General features: G+C 38.1%; 1 protein-coding gene across 5 annotated transcripts in view; it reads left to right on the forward strand.

The window, feature by feature from the left end:
• LOC122063231 (protein RRC1-like) overlaps nucleotides 1–24,207 on the forward strand; it is a 50,691-nt gene that overhangs the window by 473 nt on the left and 26,011 nt on the right. For 2 of the 5 annotated variants that reach the window (XM_042626934.1, XM_042626935.1), the window contains exons 2-4: nucleotides 170–266; nucleotides 362–497; nucleotides 651–696. In XM_042626934.1, coding sequence (XP_042482868.1) covers nucleotides 192–266; nucleotides 362–497; nucleotides 651–696 — 257 coding nt within the window. In that variant the 5' untranslated portion in view covers nucleotides 170–191. Of the gene's footprint in view, nucleotides 1–169; nucleotides 267–361; nucleotides 498–650; nucleotides 697–24,207 lie in introns of those variants that run through there. The other 3 variants (XM_042626936.1, XM_042626937.1, XM_042626938.1) reach the window with 2 other exon arrangements.

Genomic DNA, 24,207 nt, shown 5'->3' on the forward strand with positions numbered 1-24,207 from the left:
AATGGGTTCTCTTTTGGAGTTGACTGTATCTTCAGTAGCTTGTTTTAGGTTGATGTCGAGGAGTGGTCCATCCTTTCTGAAAACCCTAATTTTCGGGGTTTTTCATTTGGGTTGTAACTCTGAATGAATTTTTGTATTGGGTTATGTTTTCTGATAGTAAGTCTATTAGGTTTGCAGCACGTGATGCGAAGATGAATTCATTCTCAGTTACGCGGAAAAAAACTCCTTTCCAGAAGCACAGAGAAGAGGAAGAAGCAAAGAAAAAGGCATGTTTTTTCTTCCCCCGACTTCAATTTCAGTTAGTTGTGTGTGCTAATCGAATGGGATTGTTAAGTTCTATCTTCGGTTCATGGGTTTGCAGAGAGCAGAGGATGAAACTGCTCGACTCTATGCTGAATTTGTAGAGTCATTTCAAGGGGATATCGCACCGGGATCAAAGGCATTTGTTAGAGGAGGAACGATAAATCCCAATGACAGATTAAAAAATGAATCTGAAGGTCAGTGTTAGTTTCCGAGGTGCATTGTATTTGGTCGAATTTTTACCCCTACTCTACTTTTGTTTTGATTCGGTAAATGGATATATGAGTGCTTTTCTATTGCGAGGGTACATTAATAAACATATGGGACTTTTATTCATTCGACGATGGCAGGTGGGAATTCCAAAGATGGGGTGTCTGTTCCAAAGAAGGGAAGTAGGTAAATGAATGTACTTAATTTTTAAAAGGTGGAGTCTTGGTGTTAGTTATGTTCTGTGTTGGAAATGCTAAAGTGCCATTCTGTAAAACGTCCTTTCTTTTTTTTATTTAGGTACATGATGGAGTTACATATTTCATATGAAGCTTGTACTCTTTAGGGTTATTGATAGAAAAAATTGTGTTTGGTGCATACGATATGTTCTTGGAGACATGGGACCGAATTAAGATATACTGGCAATTAGTTGTTGACTTATAATTCAGAGTACGTAGGCTAAGTATTACTTCTAGATGTATCTCAATTTATCTATCTGCATGGGTCTTTGTTATTTCTGTATCCTCTAAGATTCTATTTGAGCCATTTTACTGCTTCTAGAGTGGAGATACTGAATATTTACATCTTCTTTACTAACTTCTATTTCTCAATGATGTCATATGAATTTTGGCCACCTTCAGAATTGATGTGTTTTGGCATGCCAATGTGATAACATCTATTTATATATTGGGATCTCTAGTGGAAAGTACAAACTTCTATATATTTTGTGGTTATGGCTAATTAGAAATTTCTCTGACTTCACGTCTCTGAGCCCACAAAATATTAAAAGAAGGGGAATCTGTCTGTGTGTGGAGTTTGGGTGCATGTCTGTGTGTTTTTGGAATTTGAGCCATGAATTGTTTACTTTCAAGTAATGAGAAGTTAGATATATTTATTTATTTTTTAATACTGAGAAGTCAAGGAATTATGAAGGGACAGGATGCAGCGAACCGAAGAGGCTGCCCAAGATGTATAATCATCAATATTAAATAGCCAGTTGCTTGTTTGTCATGTAAATTGCCTTCCTTAAATATGTCCTTAACCCCAAGGGGGTAGCTTAGTTGGCGAGGACCAACACCTCACATTAAGAGGTCATGAGTTTAACTCTCCTTGGGGCCTACCTATCAAAAATAAGGTATGCCCTTTCTAGCTGGTAACGAAAATTGGTGACCTTTAGGGCTGTCGTAGAATATTAGTGAAAGTAACAAGTATGTTATGTTTCTTCTTCTTTGGATATATGTTTAAACTATGGCATTTATGCACATCTTAGTTGATGACCTGTTGTTTGAAATTTGTAGAAATTTAGAAATGGGTTCTAGCAGATGCCAATTTAATTAATCACAAAATTTACTTTGACACAATCCTTAGCTGATTACCTGTTGTATTATTTCTTCTTGTGTGGTTTCTTTACTCAATCCTCTTTTAATAAAGCTTCGACTTGAAAATAAAAAAAAAGACAAAAAATACTAGTTGCATCTCCCAATTGTTGGCATTTCTTTAAGGTTGTGTTTGGTACCAAGAAAAGAAAGGAAAAGAAAAGAGAAGAAATGAGAATAAAGAAAATTGAAAAACAAAAAGAAAAAAAAAAAAAATAGAGTCGTGATTGAATGGGAGTATGGGTCTTGTGCAACAATCTCTCACTTGTGCAAGGGCCAAATAGCAGCCATTCTTTGCGGTTAAACAATCCAACGGATTCATCCAAATTATATGGTTTTTGATCTTTGCCGGAATCCCCTAGGCACTTGCATTCATGGTTCCTCAAAATTCCCAAACTCCCATATCAGCATATCGCAAGAAAGGGAAGCAGGGTAGCAGAGTGGATGGATCTTGGTGGTGGTTGGGGCAACGTCGGTTCCTCCTGCTTCACAGTGAGCGAGCATGATGATTGATGAGGCAAAGGGTGAGATATTTCATCTCAGAGAGTGGTTTATTGAGACAGTGACGCTTTTAGCACTTGCCCTTTGCCATGGCTCTAGGCAATGTAGATCCATGTCATCACAGAGGAATAATGGGGTTGCTGCTCTTTGGGAATGCAGAGAGCTTCTAACGCCATGTCTTCTTCTTCTTCTTCAAATTGATTCCAATTGAAATAGTTTCTGGAACCACTCAAGCTCAATTGGAGGAAAGAGAAAGAAGAAGAAGAATTGGTTTTAGGCAGCAGCTGCATGTAAGCTTGGTCGAGAGTTTGGAGTGTGAATGAGATCTGGTAAGATGGACCTTTACAAGGCCTGTAGAAGATGATCTCTCTTTCTCTTTCGCCTTTGTATCTCTTTTTGCATCTCATTTTTTCCCCTTCACTCTATCTCTCTCTGCTTGATGCAGATATGTCACTTAATGGGCTTATATTGTTGCAAATAAGCCTTAGGTTGGGTTATGTATGTGTTGGCCTTTGACCCTATGGATTTTCTTTGTAATGGGCCAGTTAAATGGACCTAAAATATGGGTGGAAAATAGGAAAATAGGGCTTAATTCATTAGTTTAGTTAGAGTCATGTTATGAGTCTATTTCCTTTGTTATTTTAGTTTCCTAGTCAGTTTAGGTTTCCTAACTAGTTAAGGATTTAGTTAGGCCTCTTCTTTTTAGTGTTTGAGTCAGTTTTGAGTCTTCTATATAAGTTTGTAATGGGCTACAACATTGAACACGAATTTATTAATGAAACAAAGAAAAGATGGCTTATGCTGTTGTGTTGTGGGGTGTAGTTGGGTGAGATGCCTAAACCCAAGTGTGAGATACCCATTCGTTAGTTTTTCTTCCCCCTTCTCAACCCTCCAGTGAATTCTCTTTCTTTTCTTATTTTCCTTTTATTTGTTTGCTGTGAGAGAGTGTTTGAGAGCTAGAACGACGCCTATTGGAGGACTTCTCTATTCAACCAGAATTTCAGATCCTGCTTGGAATTAGGATCACTTGTGATTCGAGTTCTACATTACTGCTTCTCTCTCTCTCTCTCTCTATTGCCGTTCTCTGTTTCTGCATCTCTTTTTCTCCTCTATTGTCTTCCTTCCACCCTTTCTCCTTCGCTTCCTCGGTCTCCCTCAGTTGTCCTCACTCAAAGCAATAATCCGACCATGGGACCACAGTCCTGGCCTTCGATGATGGGCATTTAATTTGTCTTCAACAACCTTGGAACTCAACTTTATCTACATTTTTTCTCGCACTACAGTGAAATTATCTTTTTGCCAGGAGGGCGAGATTTGTTTTGTCGCTGTAGTAGAAAAAATCTTTAATCTCGAGGTGAAATTCACAAATGAAGCTCAGAATCTTCCTTACGTTGGATAAATGACATATACAAAGAAAAATGTCTGAACCCAAGAAAACCGTACAAAGGATCAGAAGCCAGGCAGAGTTATTGCTACGAGCCACTGAATATGACAAATAGTAGCAATAACTTTACTTAGCTTTTGTGTTCAGATTAATAGTCGAGTGGTAAATTTCTGGTACACAATAGACTGTGAGGGCACACTATCCTAGAAGGATGTTTGCTCCTTGTCCTGCGTACACTCTAATGCCTTTAGTAGAGGACTCCTTGTTATATGCTTCTGTTAGCCAGTCCTTTAGCTCTTGGACATAGGTTGGTCTCATACCCATACTTTATGGTCAGAAGAAACCTTCATGAAGGCATAAAGTTGATTGTTTAATGCAACCCTATAGGGTTGCTATGGCCCGACCAAAACAATAAAGCTCCAATGGTAAAGAAGTGGCAATTCTATATAAAAGTGGAAGTTCTAGACCTGCAAGTGAGAGAAAACAGATAGAGGGACTTAAATGGAATTGAACATTGAAATGGAGGATGATTCTGGTATTTAAATAAGAATGGGGTTAAATAAAAAAAAAACTCATAAGCAGTTTTTATTTATTTATTTATTTTTTTAAATGATTTATAATGAGCTATCCTTGAGTTTAAATGTGAAATTATAGCTTCTTCAATCTAAAACCAGTCACGATAGAATCAACAGAAGTCGATTCAGGTTGTGAGAACTTAGCCAATACAAACCCAATCGATTTGGAATTTTAGAATTAGGTAACAATCCAATGATATCCAAAATCCAACCAACAATCGGTTGAACGAGAAATCTGGTAATTAAATTCAGTTGCCTGAAACTGAGCCTGGTGATAAGGACAGAACCAGCATTGATTGCAGGTAACATTCTCATAACTGAAGGGGTCTTAGAAATTGAAACTCTAAGGTTTGGGTCGCCTATGGGTAACGACCTACACCCATAGTCTTAGGTTGAAAGGAACTGTATCGATAATGATGTAGATCGAGCTGCTAAAAGAAGGGGCTGTTGGTCCCAAATGAACCCGGCCAGCCAGTTCCAATTCTAGCCGCTCAAACCAGCAGGAAGCTAGCCCCAACATGGGCCAATCAAGCCAGCTAACCTGCAGTTACTGTTCATGCAGGTACTGTTCAGGCAATGTAAGGCTACTATTGACAGCTGGCTTAAAAGAGATGCTGCCTACAGTTGTTAGGATATTAGATATTAGTTTCTATTTTTGTCTTGGCAAGCAAGCTTTGTAATTTGGGAAGTTTTTGTTTCCTTTTTGGGTTTTGTCTTTTTTGACCGGGTAGTTTCTATTTTGTTTCCTTAGGTTAGTTTCCTTTCATTAGACAACGTCATTAGTTAGTAGTTTCCTTTTTATATGTAAGGCAAAGTCAGTTTAGGAAGTTAAGAGTCAATTCTTTAGTTTCCTTTTATGTTATGTCTTTGTGTCCAAGCAATGTAAAGTTATCTAAAGCCCATCGATTATAATGAAAAGATAGTTTTGAGTTTAACAAAAAAGAGATGGCTTATGCTGTTTTCCTGTGGGATGCAGTTGGGTGAGAGGCCCTAGGTATGGTTCGCAATTTTGATTGAAATGGTGGAAATTTTGACCGTATCGCAAGTGCCCGAAACGATATACCAGGGTACTTTTAAAAGTCCCAATTTCAACCCATTTGACATATTTTGACCATTTCGATCGAAATTTCGACCATATCGATGGGTTCAACCATTTGGGTCTAAGCAACCCCTTATAAAGAGGGCTTGTTTCCCATTTTACAAAAATCAACTCAGTTCCCCCTTGGACTATAAGAGGTAAACATAGGAAATCAGCCAAGAAATTGAAATTTCTCCATCAATCTTTCATTCTACACTTGAATCTTACACAACCAAAGTACTAAGGAAGGGTTCTTGGAGCAAAAAGGTAAACCCCATTTTCCCCAAATATCATTTTTTTTTATACAATATACTTGTAAATATAGTAGAATGATTTTAATTTTAATTATTTATTTTGCATCCTCTAAATTATGTTTTGTTTGTTTTAATTATGTATTTTCCTTTTTTAGTTAGTAACTTATATATGGAGTAGTAGTATAGCTTTAGTCAACGTACACTAGCAAACTTGGGTCAACACCACTAATATCACTTTAGGTTTTTCTTTCTTTCATGAAACTAATTCTTTGAATAGGTTAGAAATGTAAAAAATAGGGCATACACAAGAAATCAGACATAAATGCACATTTTGGGGGTCAAAACAAAGGTTTCCACCACTGCAGGCAAAATTCCTAGATTACCAAAATTTCACTGCCAACCAGGGTCGAAACCTGGTCGAAATGTGAATTTTTGAACCTTGGCCCTAGTTGAGATGCCTAAACTTGAGGGGTGAGGATGCCCAACACCTGACCTTCTTCCTACTCAAACCCTCCATCAGTTTCTCTTTTCTTCTTTCTTATTATTTGTTTTAGCCTTTGTGAGAAAGTGTTTGAGAGTTCTTTGAAGATCAGTTTAGCCTACAGATAGTTTCAAGCACAACCAAGGAGATCATAATCAATTGTAGCCATTGTCAAAGTTTTGGAAACTTGGATCGAAGTCCAGATCTCCTAAACCAGCCAGCAGTTCAAGCTCGTATTTGAAGGATACCTAGATAGGTTACAATGGATCTTCATTTCAATTTTGAGGATCATTCGATGCCAGGAACCCTAGTTTATAAAGAGAGGTCGAAACTTTCCTAATTCATGTCGACAACATAACTCTCAATTCAACCATCAGAATTGTCTCATCTTTTGAGGGTTTGTTTAGCAATTAGCACCACAAGAGGAGTATTTGATCAAAATTTGGGCTTCATCAGAGACTCATACAGCCAACCACATGCTTCCTCCTATTTCAGTCAGAGTTGGACTTTTGTTCGAAATCTGATTTCAGATTTGAACTTGTGAGATCCTAACCGGGGTTGGGTAGTTCCTACCTAGCCTTACATCAGATAGAGATCGATCCAACTTAAATAGGCTGCAGGAACCATCCAGAATTGAATCAAACTAGGAAACTACTACTAATAAAGTCCAAATTGCAAGAATAACCCAAATTCCTTATTGACCCTTATTGGGCCAAAAACCTGGTTTGGTTTTGTTTCATCTTGCAATTCGGGACAAGTCCGTACTGGGAAATTTCAAATTGCAAGAATAACCCAAATTCCTTAACACACATGCAACTGCATCGATCCTTGCCCTCTGAAAAGAACTTAGTCTCTGTTAAGGGTGTCAATTGGGATGGTCCCTGGTATTTGGGACAAGTCCGTACCAGTGTCGGTACCAAAGGTGCCAATCGTAGAATTGTCCCGTTCAGTTAATGGGACCAAACCTAGGTCCTGGTCCCAATTATTAACGGGACAGGATGGTCCTGGTTCCTAAACAGTTCTAGACACTGTAGAAGAGGGAAAAAATCTTCAATGGTTCCATTATCAGTGTAGTGCATTTTTTCATTATTATGAGATCTAAGGTGTCCCTTACTTTAGAAAGCAACTTGGAATACAAAAACTTGATGAATTTCATGGGTTTACTTCTTCCAACTCTCTTAAGACCATATGTAAACTTCTCAAGATAACAACTAAGAAATAATGATCACCAAATAAACAAACCCAGATATACTCTTAGTGTCATCACCAAACATGTTTATAGTAACAAAACTAAAGGTCTATCAGCTGAAACCTCCATGAGAGAAGACCACCTAGATATATCAAAATGCAACCATTCAACTTGAATATAAAAACATGAAATATACCCTTTGAAATGATACTGATAGTTTTGGTTCTAGTCAGTATTTCGTTACTGGTACTTTTGGGGATCCCATCTCGGAGTCGTCCGGTGCCATTTATAATCCAGTACAAAATCTAATCCCAATACCGTCCCGTTTATTGACAACCTTAGTCTCTGTCGAGTGTGGACGAGGACCAGCCGACCAGGTATGCCGTCCAATTGAACTTGCTAGAGGAGTAACGATCCCTTTGTCTGCTTGAGCTTAATTGCTGGAAGGTTCTTAGTGGGAAGAAGCTTCATCTTGAGCCTACCGCTCTGGAATGAATATTATTCTTATACCGACAAAGCTGTACCTTTTCTTCGAAAGCCACGGTCGCCCAAGGAGGATGTGAAAAACCTTTAGAGGTTTAACGTCACATTGCACCATATCTATTAGCCCACCAATGGAATATGTAAGCAACAACTATCATGGATTTTGAAATTAGTGGGGTTCACCCAAGCAATGTTGTAGGGACAAGGATGCGACTCTATCTTCAACCCGAAGATTGAGAATGACGTCTTCAAAAACAAGGTTGGTACAACTGCCATTGTCAAATCACACCATAATGCACAAACTATTGTTGCATTTTACTTTAGTTTGAAAATGTTTTTATGATGCTAGTCATCCTCTTTAGAGATTTTATGTGTAGCCAAAAGAGGATAAATAACATAACAAGGTTGTTGTTCTCCATCATTGTTGCTACCTTTGCTGTCACTAGGCTCACATGTTGCTTTTAGATAAACTATTTTGTTGCTCTTTGGAAGCAGTGCTCATGAGAGCATACTTTTTAGATAAGGTAGATGATTAGGACAGTGAGCAGGAAAAGCTCATTCCTCTAGCACAGGAAGCACTGTATCTCAAGTCTCAACCCTCGACCTTGAAGTAGATCTATTAGAACCATGCACACAAGGTAGTATAAGTACAGTTTTGTCGTGAAGCTGCCATAGAAGGACCGCTGACTTGTGGTTTTCTGAATGACTTCTTTGGTTGAGAAGGGTGATTATGCTATCTCCCTTAGAGAAAGTGTCTGGAAACTACTTTGATTGTAAGGCTTCTTCAGACTCTTCTCTATCTGATATGCCTGTATGACGCCATCCATTAGAGGTAGTTGACTGTAAGCCAATCCAGCACTGATCTGAGGGTGCAATCTACTCTGAAATTGTGCCACTAATACCTCTTCGTTCCACTCAAGTTCAGATCTAGTGGCTATACAGTAAAACATGCCACATGCTCCTCAAAGGTCATATTATCCTGTTGCAACTGTGGGAACTGAAAGTGCATACACTGCTCGTAGTTGGTAGGTACAAATCTGCAATTCATGACCTCTTCCATTTCAGCCCAAGTGTTGACCAACCTGATTCCTCGATTTCAATTTTTCTGTTGGTACTTGATCTAGTAGACGTGAGCTGTACCCTTTAGCTTGACTTCATCAAATAAGAGCTTTCTCGCCTCAGTCAAACCATACCATTGAAAGAATAGCTCCAATCTATGAGTACAGTCAAGATATTGCTTTGGATTGTGTTTCCCATAAAAGTGGAGGGAATCCAACTTGGTCCCTCTTTCAGCTCCATAAGGAGGATCGTCAAACAGTTGGTTAGTCCCATATGGTGGTGGTGGTGGTGAGGCAATGTGAGACGGGCAATGTGGAATGGAATTGGAAGAATCCCAGATTGAATTGGGCTCTTTCCTTCATCAGAAGGTGTCAGCCTATCAATGAACGGTGTAGGGATGGCATCAGGATTTGAATAGAAGTGACTGTGGGATAGGTAATGTCTGCTCTAGTTTCTTCCTTGTAAGAGTTGAGTTGTTGAATAACCTCACTATTGGCCACCCTGGTTAAAGGTATGGACAAGGATTTCTGGTTTTGTTACCAATTAATGCAACCTCGAGTTCCAACGCCCTACTTTTGGGTCGCTATGGTCCTGCCAAGCAATAAAAATCCCATTATAAAGCAACAGTGGCAATTCTGTAAGTAAATGGAAGTTCTAGTCACAAAGTGAAGGAAAAACAGATTCAGGGATGTAACTGGAATTAAATATTGAAGTGGAGGACAATTCTTGAATTTAAATAAGAATGCGGATGAAATAAAACCAACTCAGAAACAGTTTTTTATTTTTGTAATGAACAATTTTAATAGTCATCTGTCCTTGGTGTAAACAGGAAAATGTATCATCTTCAACCTTGAGGTAGTCACGGTAGAGTGAAACAGAATTTGATTCAGGTTGAGAGAACTTAGCCATACAAACTCAATCAACTTGAAATTTTAGGATTAGGTGGCTAACACAATGATGTCCGAAACCCAACCAACAATCAATTGAATGAGAAATCTAGAATTTAAAAACAATTGCCTGAAACTGAACCGGGCATTGGTTCTCACAGCTGAAGGGATCTGGGGAACTAAAAAATCTAGAATTTGGGTTGCCTATGGTCTATGTCCTATGGGTTGGCAACCTACTCCCATAATCTTAGGTTGAAAGGAGTTGTATCAATGGAGATTAATCCAACTTAAATAGGCTGCAGGTACTGCCCAGAACAGAAAAGGGAAAAAATAGCAGGGAAGAAGGAGAAACAGGAGAAGAAAAGGAAAGGAAGAACAGAAGATGAATAGAAGGAAGAATGGAAGAATAATGATGAAGGGGAGAATCAAGAGGAGGGGAAACAGGGGCACTCATCTGTGAAGATGGGTCGAACCAAGAAAATGAGACTGATGGAAGGAGATATTCAGGCAGTAGGCTGCTTCAATCCGTGCTGGCAACATGGTACTCAAAACAGATTGTATTCATTCTTCAATCTAGTCCATTGCTATACTATATAAAATCCTAATCAACCTAAAACTGAAATAGAAACTGAATCAAACTAGGAATCTTCTATGAATAGAACCCAAATTCACTTTTATTGGACCGATAACCTGGTTTGGTTCTATTTCGTCCTGGTTTGGTTTTCTAGGTCAGGTCATGTCGGTCCAGTAGTTAGCAAAAGCAGGAACGGAAAAATACGGAAATGGACTCTACGGGTTTTAAACTGTGAAAAATTCCAAATGGTAGGTAAAAAAGAAAAGAAAAGAAAAGAAAAGAGAGAACAGTAAAAAAAAGGGAAACGAACGGTACGGGTTTTAAATGTGTAGATTTCAGGAAAAAGGGACCAAAAAAATGGCTGTATCCTCGTTTGAATTAAGGAAATATCACATGAATACTTGCATCTAAGTTTCAAAACAACTATAAAATCCAACATTAATGCATATATATATATATTCCATGACTCATTAAAAGTTCGAATACATATTATTGAATATCATCCAACACTGATTCTAAATTCATAAACCATAACAAAAAAACATGTCTAAAGTCTTGTTGAGCAATTTGGCTTGGCTATGATGTTGTTCATTGTTGTCAACATAGTCAACACTCCCCTGGAGTAATGCATGTTCAGCTGGTGTTGGGAGTCACCACTTTAGAAATACTTTTTGGCAGATGCATCAGTTTGTTGCTCAATTTCAAGGTTTGTGCATGGAATTTGAGTTGAAGGTGATATCATGAGAAATGTAGGCCTTCGAGTTATCTTCATATAGGCGAAAGAATTAGGTCGATTGGAGTTCGGGAGAGAGAGAGAGATATGGTCAGTTAAGTAGACACTACATTCAACAAGTCAAGTCTTAAAAAACACAAAAAAAAGGGGAACGCGTTTTAGATGTGTTTAGAATGAGAATGTTTGCATTTTGCCCTTTTTCCCCTATCTTTGGGGAGCTTTTGACAATACGTGTTTGAAATGATAAAAAATGAGAATGGAATCCAGCCACGCACATGCAACTGCATCAATGCTTCTCACCAGAATATCATAACCACTTGCTTAGGATGGCACTCTTTCTGAAAGTGATTCTTCTAAGGCCTAACCTGCCTGTCTCATCGTGTTTGGATGCAAGTTCGCAAATCCTTGAGGAAATAGGTAGACTTTTCTTTCTAGCCAAGCCACAAGTTGATAAGAATTTCATTTGAATTTGTTTGATACTTTTTGAGATCAATTACTTGTATGGTGAAGGCTGACAGAAATAGGTGGGTTCATTTATTGATGATGCTTTGATGAGGTTGACTGGTTGCCTTTATCCCCTTTGAAGACTTTTCCATCCAACTGGCTTCTTTTTAGCCTTTCTCTAATAAGTTCCTTAACCAATATTGCCTTGTATGGATTTGCAACTCGAAGATCTAAGTAATCTGAGAAGGTGATTATAGCATTTCTCCTTGAAAGGATGTGATTCAAGGAAAATATGGGGTGAGTGGGGGGTGGTAATGGGGTTTTAAGTTTAAAGCCCCCTAATTTGGAAACTTAGGTTTGGTATTTCTTTGATGTTTTATTTAAGCTTTAATTAATGACTTAATGTGCTAGCCTAGTGGTTAGGTTGGAACATTAGTCAATTAGAGGTCTTATGTTCAAACCTTGTAAGTTTAAACTGGGAGAAATAGTTCTTTTGATTAAAAATATTCCTTCCTTTATCTTTATTTTGGGTTTGAAATTGCTTGTGGTTCCTACCCCAATAAAACAAATTGTGCGATGGGGGTGGGGGGAGAAGAGTCCTAATAAAAGAAAAATTAGGAAAGAAAATAAAATTAAGGAAAAGAAAGAGAGGGGAATCGTGTGTGAGAGGAGGGAAGAAGAGAGTCAAGAGAGAGAAAAGAGAGGGAAAGAGGGAAAATTGAGAGAGGAGGAGAGAAAGAGAGGGAGAGAGGAGATCCCAAGAGAAGAGAAAGAGAAGAAAGAAATGGGAAGAAAGGGAGATCGTGGAAGGGAAAATTGTGCATTCTTGTTCCTACTTTACTGCTCTATTCTGTTCACTCCGGGTACTTGTTCTTCCTCCCATTGGTTCACATCTTTGTATACAATTATAATCGTAGTTTCTTGAGTTGATTTCTGGACTATTACAGTACCTACAAGATTCTTAGTGTTAAGTATATCAAATTTAATTGAATCTTAGTTTCTTGACTAGGTTACTGCCCTATTACAGTACCTACAAGATCCTTGGTGTTAAGTATATCAAATCTTAATGTGATTTCAGATTCTTGAATCATAGTTTTTAAGGCGCTAATGCGGTCTAGAGATGGTAAGGCAGGGCTCCGCCACTTGTTAGGGTTTTTTTTTTTTTTTAACACATTTTAAAATTACTTTATGAAGATTCCAAATATAGATTTTTTATTGGTAGGTGTATGATTTTGTTGACACTTGAGATATATGGGATCAGCTTTGCTCCACAAAAAAAATCAAAAGAAACAAAACAAAAACGCGATTCGCAGACAGGGTTTGGATTTTGTCAAGGGTTTTAAAAAAGGGCTTTGAGAAGTAATCAAGGAACAAGGAAGAACCACTGATCTAGGCGATCATTTTGCTTTGGCAACGGTGAGCTTCATTCTTCTTTGACAGGAGTAGAAATATGGTGGATGATCTTAGGGCTTAGGCACTCATTTTGGCATCATAGGGGTAAGTATAATAAATACTTGTATTTTTTATGTCTTCTTTTCTTTATATTTATAATTTTGTTTCATAATTATGTATTTATATTATATGTTAATATGTTATGATGATTGATGATTGATGATTGATGATTGATGATTGATGATTGATGATAGATGATTGATGAAGATGAACTTAGTTTATTCACTTTATTGATTTGTTTTCTTGATGAATATCTTACATTGGTATGAATATGAACCTGTAATATTTATTTAACATATGAGTAATAGGATTCAACTAGGATTTGAGCCAAATAGATTGTCTTTATAAAAAAAGAAATTACACAAGAACGCTTTAGTCAATAAGCGACTCTTTATGCCCGCCTTATTGCTAAGGCGCTCCGAAAGACCCTTAACGCCTCTGTCGCCTTACTGCCTTAAAAACTATGTCTTGAATTGGGTTGTTGTCCCAAATTCCTAATAGTTGTTGGGTTCTACCCAAAACTTTGGAGTTAACTTTGATTTAAGTGACTAATTCAATTATTCAATTGGACTCTTTAGGGTTTTTCTTGGGACCCAATACTGTCGGATCACTCCCATCTTTTGAAGGGTTCTTATCCTTCTAAATAACTATTGACTCCTAGAGTTTGACCATTAATTGAGAAGGTTGACTTTTGTTGACTTTTTGGGGAAGTAAGATTTTTAGTTTGGATCGGGATAGGTGATTAGTATAGGGCATTATTAATTGCAGATTGTGACCTCTTAGATACTTGAGACTCAGAGGGTGTAGATAACACATTTGCAGACGGAGGTAAGTGGATTATATTAAAGGTATATCACAGGTGTGTGGCGCTTGTCATTGTTTGTGATATGCTATAACATTATGAATTGTATTGTATTTATTGATATGTAGTGATTGGAGTTGTGATCATAAATGACATGTGTTACGTATTGAACCTCGAATATGATGAAAGAGTTGTTGTGTAAATGTGGAAGTGATTTTAATCTATAATTGGAGATTTTTATTGGTGCTTTCACGTGTGGGACCAAAGTGTGATATCTTATGAGCATGAAACTGAGGAAGGGTGTTTCATTGAGCTGCAAGACTTATACCCATTGTGCAAACCTTTTCCTTTTAGACATTGAGGACTTCGATGTAATTTTAGGCATGGATTGGTTGTCTGCATACCATACTAGTATTGATTATTTGAGGACGTAGATAATCTTTGGGCCTCAAGGTGAAATTGAGTTCCGGTTGGTGAGTGCAAAAACCAAATTGTCTACACCTATGATATCAGCCCTAAAAGCTAGACGAATGCTTAAGAAGGGGTGTTTGGGGTTTTAGGCTAATGTAGTTGGTGTTAAGGCCAAGGGGTTGGCTATTGAGGAGATTCCAGTTGTTCGGGGGATTTTCCAGAAGACTTGACAAGATTACCACCTGATCGAGAGTTCAAGTTTACCATCGACCTTGTTCTCGGCATGACTCCAAAAGCGCCTTATTGAATGGCCTTGTTAGAGTTCGAGGAACTCCAAGAGTAGTTGCTTGCTTGTCAAATGTTATTATCTGGCCCATTGCATCCTTATGGGGTGCTCTGGTATTGTTTGTGAAGAAGGATGGCACAGTGAGATTATGCATTGATTATCGGGAGTTGAACAGGGTCACTATAGAAAATAAGTCCCGCTACCCCAAATTGATGATTTATTCAACCAACTGTAAGGGGCGACAGTGTTCTCAAAGATTGATCTTTGTTTGGGATATCATTAGCTAAAGGTCAGGAAGGAAGATAGCTTTTCGGACGAGGTATGGTCATTATGAGTTTGTGGTGATGCCTTTTCGGTTGACTAATGCACCTGTTGTCTTTGTGGATCTGATGAATTGGGTATTCCACAAGTACTTAGACCAATTCTTCGTTGTTTCATCGATGACATACTGGTCTACTCTAAGAGTAGGAAGGAGCATGCAGAACATCTAAGGATTGTAATGCAGATTCTGAGGGAAGAAAAGTTGTATGCTAAGCTCAAATAGTGTGAGTTCTTGTTGCACAAAGTTGTCTTCTTTGGGCATGTAGTATCGAATAAAGGCATCTTGGTGGACCCTAGCAAGGTTGAAGCCATCACTTGAAATAAGGAGTTTCTTCGGTTTGACCAGCTACTATAGGAGGTTTGTGGAGGGCTTCTCTTGGATTGCTGTACCAGTGACGAAACTAACAGGGAAAAATGCCTGATTTGAGTGGACCGATGAATGTGAGGCAAGCTTCCAAGAGTTGAAATTGAAGTTAGCAACAACCCTGGTGTTGACGATTTGCTCAGGTACTGGAGGAATGGTGATATACAATTGATGCATCACAAAAGGGGCTTGCTTCTGTCCTAATGCAACAGGGCAAAGTGGTTGCTTATGCGTCACGCCGTCACGACAATTGAAGCCATATTAGAAGAATTATTGGACTCATGACTTGGAGTTGGCAGCTGTGGTGTTCGTTTTGAAGATTTGGAGGCAAAGGTGTGAGATATACACCGACCATAAGAGTTTGAAATACATCTTCACCCAGAAGGAGTCAAACATGAGGCAAAGATGATGACTCGAGTTGATCAAGGACTATGATGTTGCCATCGATTGCCATCTGGGAAAAGCTAATGTTGTGGTAGATGCCTTATGCAGGAAATCATAGGGATACTTTCATAACTACACAATGACATATTCTCGAGGACTCAAGGAAGATGAACACAAAAGCAGGGGGAACCATGTTATAGGGAGATAAGCGCATCTGACTATTCAGCCATCCCTAATTGAGAAGGTCCAATCCACTCAAGATGGAGATCCTAAATTGATGAAAATCAAGGAAGGAGTTGAGGAAGGTAGGGAACCCAGTTTAGTGATTATTCTTATCAGATGATGGGAGTGATCTAACAGTATTGGGTCCCATGGAAAACCCGAACTCTTAAATGGATAGGTTTCAACATGGGGGAGTCCAACTGAATAATTGGTTTAGTCATTTGAATCAAAGCTAACCCAAAGGTTTTGGGTAGAAACCAACAACTATTAGAAATTATGGACAACAACCCAATTCAAAAATGTGAAATCATATTAAGATTTGATATAGGTCAGAAATCAATTCAAGAAACTATGATTAAAATTGGACACGAAGATATTAAACAATGGGAGGAAGAACAAGTACCTGGAATGAACAGAAATGAGTAGTACAATAGGAACAAGAGTGCACAATTTTCCCTTCCACAGTCTTCCTTTCTTCCTCTTACTTTCTTCTCTTTCTCTATCTTGTGTTCTCCTTCCTATCCTTCTCTCCTGGTTTTCCCACTTTCCCTCTTTATTTCTCTCCATTTATCTCTCACGACTCTCTTTTTCCCTTCTTTTTCTCTCTCATGGCTCTCTTTTTCCCTTTCTCCTCTCTCAAGACTCTTTCCTCTTCTCCTCTCTTTCTCTCTCCCCCCTGACAATAATAGGAAACTGAATCAGAATGGAAATTTGGATAACTCAGCAAATGCAAATCTAATATAGTTCGAAAGCTGGTTGAGTGACCCATTAGGGGTGGTGAATGACATGGAAAAAACTGGCTTAAAACTGATGGTTAGATCCTGAGTTATAGAGCAATTCTATGAGAAATAGGTTACTCAATTCAACTCAACTCTACCTTATCCTAACTAAATGGGGTCCGCTACATGAATCTTTGCCCTCCAATAAGATCTATTCAAACCCATACTAGTTACAAGGCCTAAGCTATGCATTTCTTTCCTTACCATTTCTCTCGGAGTCATTTTAGGACTACCCCTTTAGCTCCTTCAATATTAATCAAATCACTCCTCCGTACTGGAGCATCTAAAGGCCTCCATTGTACATGGTCATGCCACCTCAAGTGACTTTCTCGTAGCTTGACATGTATTCGAGCTACTTCCAAATCAGATCTAATGTGTTCATTCCTTATATATCCTTCCTAATTTTACCAAACATCCATCTCAACATCCTCATCTCAGTTACACTGACTTTATTTATATGTTTCTTAACTGCCCAATATTTTGTACCATACATCATAGCTGGTCGTAGGACTGCATTATATAAATAAGGGAATCTTATTGATCACACAACACCTCGGATGCACCTCTCCGTTTCATCCATCCTGTTGTAGTTCTCTATGTAATATCATCCTCTATTTCTTCTTTATTTATGATCGAGCGCAGATGCATAAAATAATCACTTTGTGGAATCTCTCTCTCATCAATTTTCACCACTTCATTGTCCACCCAATTGTATCTGAAGTTACACACCATATACTCAATTTTTGTTCTACTTATCTTCAAACCTTTTGATTCCTAGGTTGATCTCCAGAGTTCCAACTTGGTGTTAATCTCTGTTTTTGTTTCATCCATCAAAACAATATCATCAGCGAAAAGCATACACCATGGGATTTGATCCTGAATGTCTCTTGTTTAATCATCTATGATAAGAACAAACAAACAAGGGATTAAAGCTGATCCATAGTGTAGCCCAATCTTAGTTGGGAGTTTGTTACCTTGTCCTTCCACAGTTCCTACACTAGTCACCTCACTATTATACATATCTTTAACTATGTCCATTTTAAACACTTCTCTTCTCTAAGACTTGCCAAATTTATTATCTAAGGAGTTTGTCATAAGATTTTTCTAGGTCAATAAAAGACTATATGGAGGTCCTTCTTGCATTCTCTAAATCTTTCCATGAATCTCCCAAGTAAGTAAATAGCTTATGTCGTTGATCTTCCTGAAATAAGAACAAATTGGTTATCCTAATAATAGTTTCTTGTCTTAAGCGAGTTCCAATAATTCTCTTCCATAATTTCATAGTTTGACTCATTAGATTTTAAGAAAGAAATAACTGCAAAATCATTGGACAGGTTTAGGGCTTCAAACCGGATTTTAAGAAAGCAATATCTAGTGATTTATTTGACGCAGAAAACCGGTGATCACAACTAGAATATTACTCAGAAATCAAAGAATTGAATAGTTGTACCTGGAATAGGTTTTCTGAAAAGTCGATGGCAGAACTGAGCATAACAGAAGTTAAATTAATGATTTAACAAAGAACCGAATCCTTGAAAGTATTCTGAAAGCAGTTCTATAAAACCAAATCAGAAACAAAAGTTCTGAAAAATTTGACTTCAATTAGGATTTCAGGATTAATAGGAAGTTAGGGTGTCTGAAGTCAAAACTTAACCTTAGAAAAAAAAAATTAACCAGAAAAAACCAGGATATAGTTAAGTGGCCATATTTGTTGTAGTTGTAGGACTTTGTTTCACCACTACTATTCATAGGAGCCTTGCCCTTGTCCATGACTTTAGGTGTGTTGCTCGGTGTACTTGTGAACCCTATAGGTCTCTGGTAGGTACTGGTTCCCTGGCTTGAAAATCAACTCGCCTAACAGGGGTTTCAATAATTCCTCTACTGGTTACTCCTTCTGAAAGAAGTCCAGGAAGTCATAAATATTGACCGCACAAATCTCCTTTCTAATCACCTGACATAACCCCAGTTTGAATCAAGATAGAATCTGGACATCATTCTCTTCAATTCCTGTTCGTGAAAATGGAAAAAAGAGTAAAACTGCTCCATATGCTTGGCGACAGAGAATGCGCCTTGCCGTAGGGAGTTTAGTTGGTGATTCAGCAACACTCTGAAAGTCAGATGGAGGTACTTGCTCTTTAACTCTTCTTTCATCTTTTCCCATGGGATTGGTGCTTTATCTTGTATCTGTAACCTTCTTGGGTATTCCAGCAGTCCCTTGTTGGTCTGATCAACTTGGCTTGAGCTAACTTCAGCTTTCTCAGCTCTATCAAGTCATACCAGTCAAAATAATAATCCAAAGAGGGTAGCCAGTTGTAGAACACTTGTGGATCAAATTTTCCACTGTGTTCCTTCAACTCTACCTTCAGCTTTTTGGGTGTTGTCTGATGCCGATTAGGTACACCATTACTATCTTCAAAATAAGATTACATCAGGCCCTCAAAAGAAAGTTGAGGTATAATAGTAATCCTCTGTGGACCCCCATAAATCTCATGTTGTTACTATTAGTAGTAGAATGGGCTGGTAATCTTTCATTAAGTCTAGGATGCTTAGAGTTATCAGATGTAGGTGAAGGTTTAGATTCAATTCCTTGCTCAATGGTAGTCATGCAGTCTGACAACTGCCTGAACATGTTGATGATTTGATTGAGTGATTCATGAATATTTGCTGGGTTACAGTTCCTTGAACTAGGTTCAACCTGGATTTGATACCAAAATAATGGATATTCAATCTCCCAAGGAGTAGGGATTAGAGACCAGATGAGAATCTAGTACTGCAGGTAAGGATTAATGGGTCAAACTAGAGAAAATCAATAACCAAGTCTAAAAGTGATTGGATCTGGTCCACCAAATCATGTTCAAATGTTATAATATGGATGAATAATAACCCAGCAAATTTTGATTCAAATCCAATGGTCAGATCTTGAAATATCAATCTCTCAAAATTAGCAAGTCACCAAAATAGTAAAATGATTTAGTTACTAACATAAAATAGAAACTTGGAACTAAAATAACTAGTAAAATTCAACATATAAGCAAGGATTAGATTTAGAATTTAAAGTGACCAGAAATAATCGCAACGACCCCATTGCAAGAGCGGCCGTCTACTAACTGAGCTAATATCCACCCCGAGCCAAGTGGAGCATGTGTGAAGGAGTCAGATGCTTCTTCTATTTTATTCCCTGCTCGCAGCTAGGCCATCCTGGACTTGGATTAGAGACCTCGCCCGTGAAGTTACTCATTGCACCTAGGGTTGAAACATGGCCGGGTTTCTTAAAACCCCAGCCCAAGGATTAAAGTATCGGTATCGGTCGCCGTATCGATCGGCCAAAATTAAGATACGTATCGAAGGGTATCGTATCGTATCAGAGATACACTAAGATACGCTAAAGATACACACATAAATGGATAGGAAACATTTTTTTAAACACTTTTGCATAAAGAATTTGTTAAAAAAAGCTATTGATAACATGTATTATGCATAAACACTAAATTAAGGGTATCGTACTAAGAATTCAAGGTCTGTAGTTGTCCCATAAATGTAAAATCCTTGTTCTCAACCTTGATTTCCACTTTAGTTAGAGAGAAATATGGCTGATAGCAACTTTGGAACAAAAATCCTTCAAAAAATCGTTTTTTTTCTGAAAAATGACCCATATTGGCCATTATATGACCGTAGCGCCGATACGTATCGATACTCACCGATACGTACCGATATATATATATATATCGATACTCACCGATACGTGCTGATATATACCGATACGTACCGATCGATACATACCGATACTCACCAATACGTACCAATACATACCGAAACGTACATTTTATCTCAATTTTATATTTTTCATAGAGTCGTATCGAGGCATGTCGTATCGTATCGATGTGTATTAGTGGTGTATTGATGCATATCGGTATGTATTGTAGGATATATATCGATACGAAATGATTTAAAAAATTCAATGTATCGTATCGGTGTGTATCGTATCGGCCGACTAAGTTTAAGATACGTATCGGAGGGTATCGTATCGGTATCGGAGATACTTAAAACCATGCCCTAGCCCAACCCTAGGTCCCCGAAACTAAACCTAGGCACAACCCAACCTTGTTGGGTTCATGCCCAGGCCCAACCTTGCCGAGCCCATGCCAACCCAACCCGACCCTAATTGACCCAGATTGGGCCGGGTTGGCCTAGAATTTTGTTAGGGTTGGGCTAACACTAATTGTCCTTATTTTTGCAATCGGGGTTGGGGTCACATTGGAGAAGTGTATTGAATATTGGAAGCAATTATGTAATTTTGTATTTGATGAAGTTAGGAACTTTTGCATAAATTGGGTATAAGAATCAATGACCTAGATTTCATTATTCTAAATAAAAGGATAGCTAGATAGGATGGTAATCTTAAATTATATTATATAAATCAGTTCAGGGCTGGGCTGGGCTTAGCTGGGCCTAGGCGTGACTCCTAGGCCCGCCCGGCCCAATCCTGATCCAGGGTTGGTGTTTTCAATCCTAACCCATCTTTAGGGTCAGAAATCTTAGCCCAGGCCCAGTTCGGGCTTTGGGGCGGGTTCGGGCCGTTAGGGCCAGCTTACACCTAATCGCATGTATGATCCAACCAATTGGGAGAGAATCAATAGATTCCTTTTCGGGAGAGATTCATCTTTCCCAAACGCAACATACAACTCTCCATTGTACTGCAGTCTCCAAGTGTTCTTGTTCCTCTTTCTTCTTACCATGGCAAGTCTTGTAGCAGGTAAGGACAATATTAGAAACTTTCTGAAATAGCCAGAGGATGAGGTCATGGTGCTGAAACAGGTCTCAATGAGGCTGTGGTCAGAAGTAGTGGTGTCAAAAGCCTAGCTGCATGAACTAAGCGATTTGTCAAAAATGAGGCTGGTGATATACATGAGCATTAACTTTGGGGGCTCGCTATAGTTTTTTTTATTTGGCTCTTTTTTGTTTCTTCTGATCAAATTACCCATGTATGACTGTCACTGCACTTTCTGGCTACGATCTTAAATCCCTAGTCTGAACTAGGTTATTAGCTAGTCAAATTGAGCCTTCCAGAGCAGGTCTCTCTTGCCAAATCTAGCTTGAGTTGTACACATTTAGATTTTCGATGGCCAGAAGAAAGGTTCGTGCTAGATGCAGAAGTTGTAGTTTCTTGGTTCTCACGTATTCCAACTCATTTTTTTGGGATCTTCTCCGACTCTTGTTTCTTGCTTTCCCATATTTCTTCTTTTGCTGCTTGGTATGGCAACTGGGTAACTATGGGCTGATTGGTGCTAATATGCACTCTAGTCTTGTAAGACTAGGTTGATGCATTTGAAGTTATGTCTCACATGTTATGCATTGACCCTAAGGGTACTGAGAAATACTATAGTGGAATCATTTTAAAGACTCTACCAAGAAAAAAAAAAGAATAATTTTAAAGAGAGGAATCGATGAAATATACCTACATTTGGTGAGCACAACTTATTTATAGAAAGGATAACTAGGAGACTGCTATTGCTTTGGAGCCATGACAACTATGCTTTGGTGGTAGGTGTTTGTTGAGATTTAAATTATAGTTATAAAAGAAGGATCAAGTTGAAGTGAACTCTTGAGAGATGGCACGAGATTTTGGGATGCCCATTTGTGAGCGTGGATTGGAGATGGTGAAATGGAGGAATTTATTTTTTGGCAAAGGTCTATGGATGGGAAGGATTTAAAAAGGTATAAATTTGCTAGAAATGAAGTTGAGAATATAGTAGGCGAGCCTGTGGCGCAACAATTTAAGTTGCACTATTACAACATATTGGCCATAGGTTCAAAACCTGGAAACAACCTCTTTTGCAAAGCAGGGAGTAAGGCTGGGTATAATTGCCCCTCCCAGACCCTGCAGTAGCAGGAGCCTTGAATACCGGATTGATCTTTTTTGAAGCTGAGAAGATGGTATGAAAAGCATTGACTGAGAGATATAAAGATCTCTATAATAATTTAAGCAAAAAGGTAGGGGAAAACGGTATCTATAAACTAAGGTAAAATGAGGGAAAGGAAGAGTAGAGATTTTAAACATATTAGATACATTAAAGTGAAGATGATGAAGTATTAATAAGTGATGAGGATATTAAAGAGGGGTGGACAAACTAGTTCTAAAACTTACTAAATGAAGACAATACAAGTAATAGAGTTTTAGAAGGTTGCAATAACCATATATATATATGAAAAATTAGGGTGTTTGAAGTAAAGGAAGCTTTAAAGAAGATGAAAATGGGTAAAGCAATAGGTCTAGATGGTATTCCAATAGAGGTGTGAAAGAGCTTTGGAATTTGTGGAATAACATTGCTAACTAAATTGTGTAATAAGATTATGAACACAAGAAAAATGGCAGAGGAATGGAGAAGCATTGTGGTTCCGATTTATAAAAAATAAAGGTGGTATTGAAAGTTGTAATAACTATCGAGGAATATAACTTGTGAGTCATATTATTAAATTATGGTAAAGAGTTGAAACTCACCTAAGAAAAAAACTAATTTTTTTTTTATTACCAATATGGTTTTATGCGAGGAAGATCAACCAAAAAATCTATTTATTTGATTAGGAGACTAATGGAAGGATTTAGTGAAAGTTAGCAAGGTTTTCATATGGTCTTTTGTTGACTTAGAAAAAGCTTATGATAGAGTTCCTAGAAAGTTAATTTGGCAAGAGTTGGAGAAGAAAAATGATTCAAGTATGTGGACATAGTTAAAGATATGTATAATGGTGTTGTGGCAAGTATAAGAATCAGTGGATGGGGTAGGCCAACAGGATAGTGAATCCCTAATTAGAATTTGATTATATCAAGGATCTGCCTTAAGCCCAAGTTTGTTTGCATTAATCATGGATGAGTTGATTAGAGGCATTCAAGATCAGATCCCTTGGTGTATGCTTTTTCTTGATGATATTGTTTTGGTGGATGAAACAAAAGCAAAGTTGGAATTGTGGGGATAAACCTTGGAATCAAAAGGTTTTAAGATAAGTAGAACAAAAACAGAGTATATGGTGTGTAACTTTAGTAACAATAGGATTGAAAGTGAGGTGGTGAAAAAATTGATGGTATGGAGATATCGCAAAGTGAAAATTTAAGGTACCTAGGTTCAATCATATATAAAGAAGGAGAAAGAGAGGATGATGCTGGACAAAGACTTAGAATATGGTAGATGAAGTGGAGCGGTGGGTTTGGAATGTTGTATGATCGAATATTCTTTTCAAACTCAAAAGGAAAATTTGGGAGGACTACCTAAAAAAAAAGAAAAAAAGAAAAAAAGGGAGTTTTACGACCGTGGAATATTCAACCGTAAAAGAGTAGCAGCCTTAATCTTCTCCACCAGCTTCATCATAAGGAGGTTCTGCATGTGGAGAGAAGTCAATTGGTCTTCAGACTCTATGGCTGGGAGGTGTTTGATAGGAAATGACATTTTTTGGCTACCACTAGATTTTAGTATAGAGCTCATGGATATGATGATCCAGGCTTATTGGGTTCATACTATTTTCTATAGGTGTAATGAGGCTCTTGTGTTTCATTTTATGTCATTATTATGTTGGGGGGCGTGTTCTTGCTTGTTTGGGGCTATCACCTTACTTAGGCATGTCTAAGTGAATGTGTTATTGGTTGCCTGTGTAATTCCCCCCCCCCCCCC

This window comes from Macadamia integrifolia, unplaced genomic scaffold (assembly GCF_013358625.1).
Source record: "Macadamia integrifolia cultivar HAES 741 unplaced genomic scaffold, SCU_Mint_v3 scaffold1257, whole genome shotgun sequence".
Taxonomy (NCBI): Eukaryota; Viridiplantae; Streptophyta; class Magnoliopsida; order Proteales; family Proteaceae; genus Macadamia; species Macadamia integrifolia.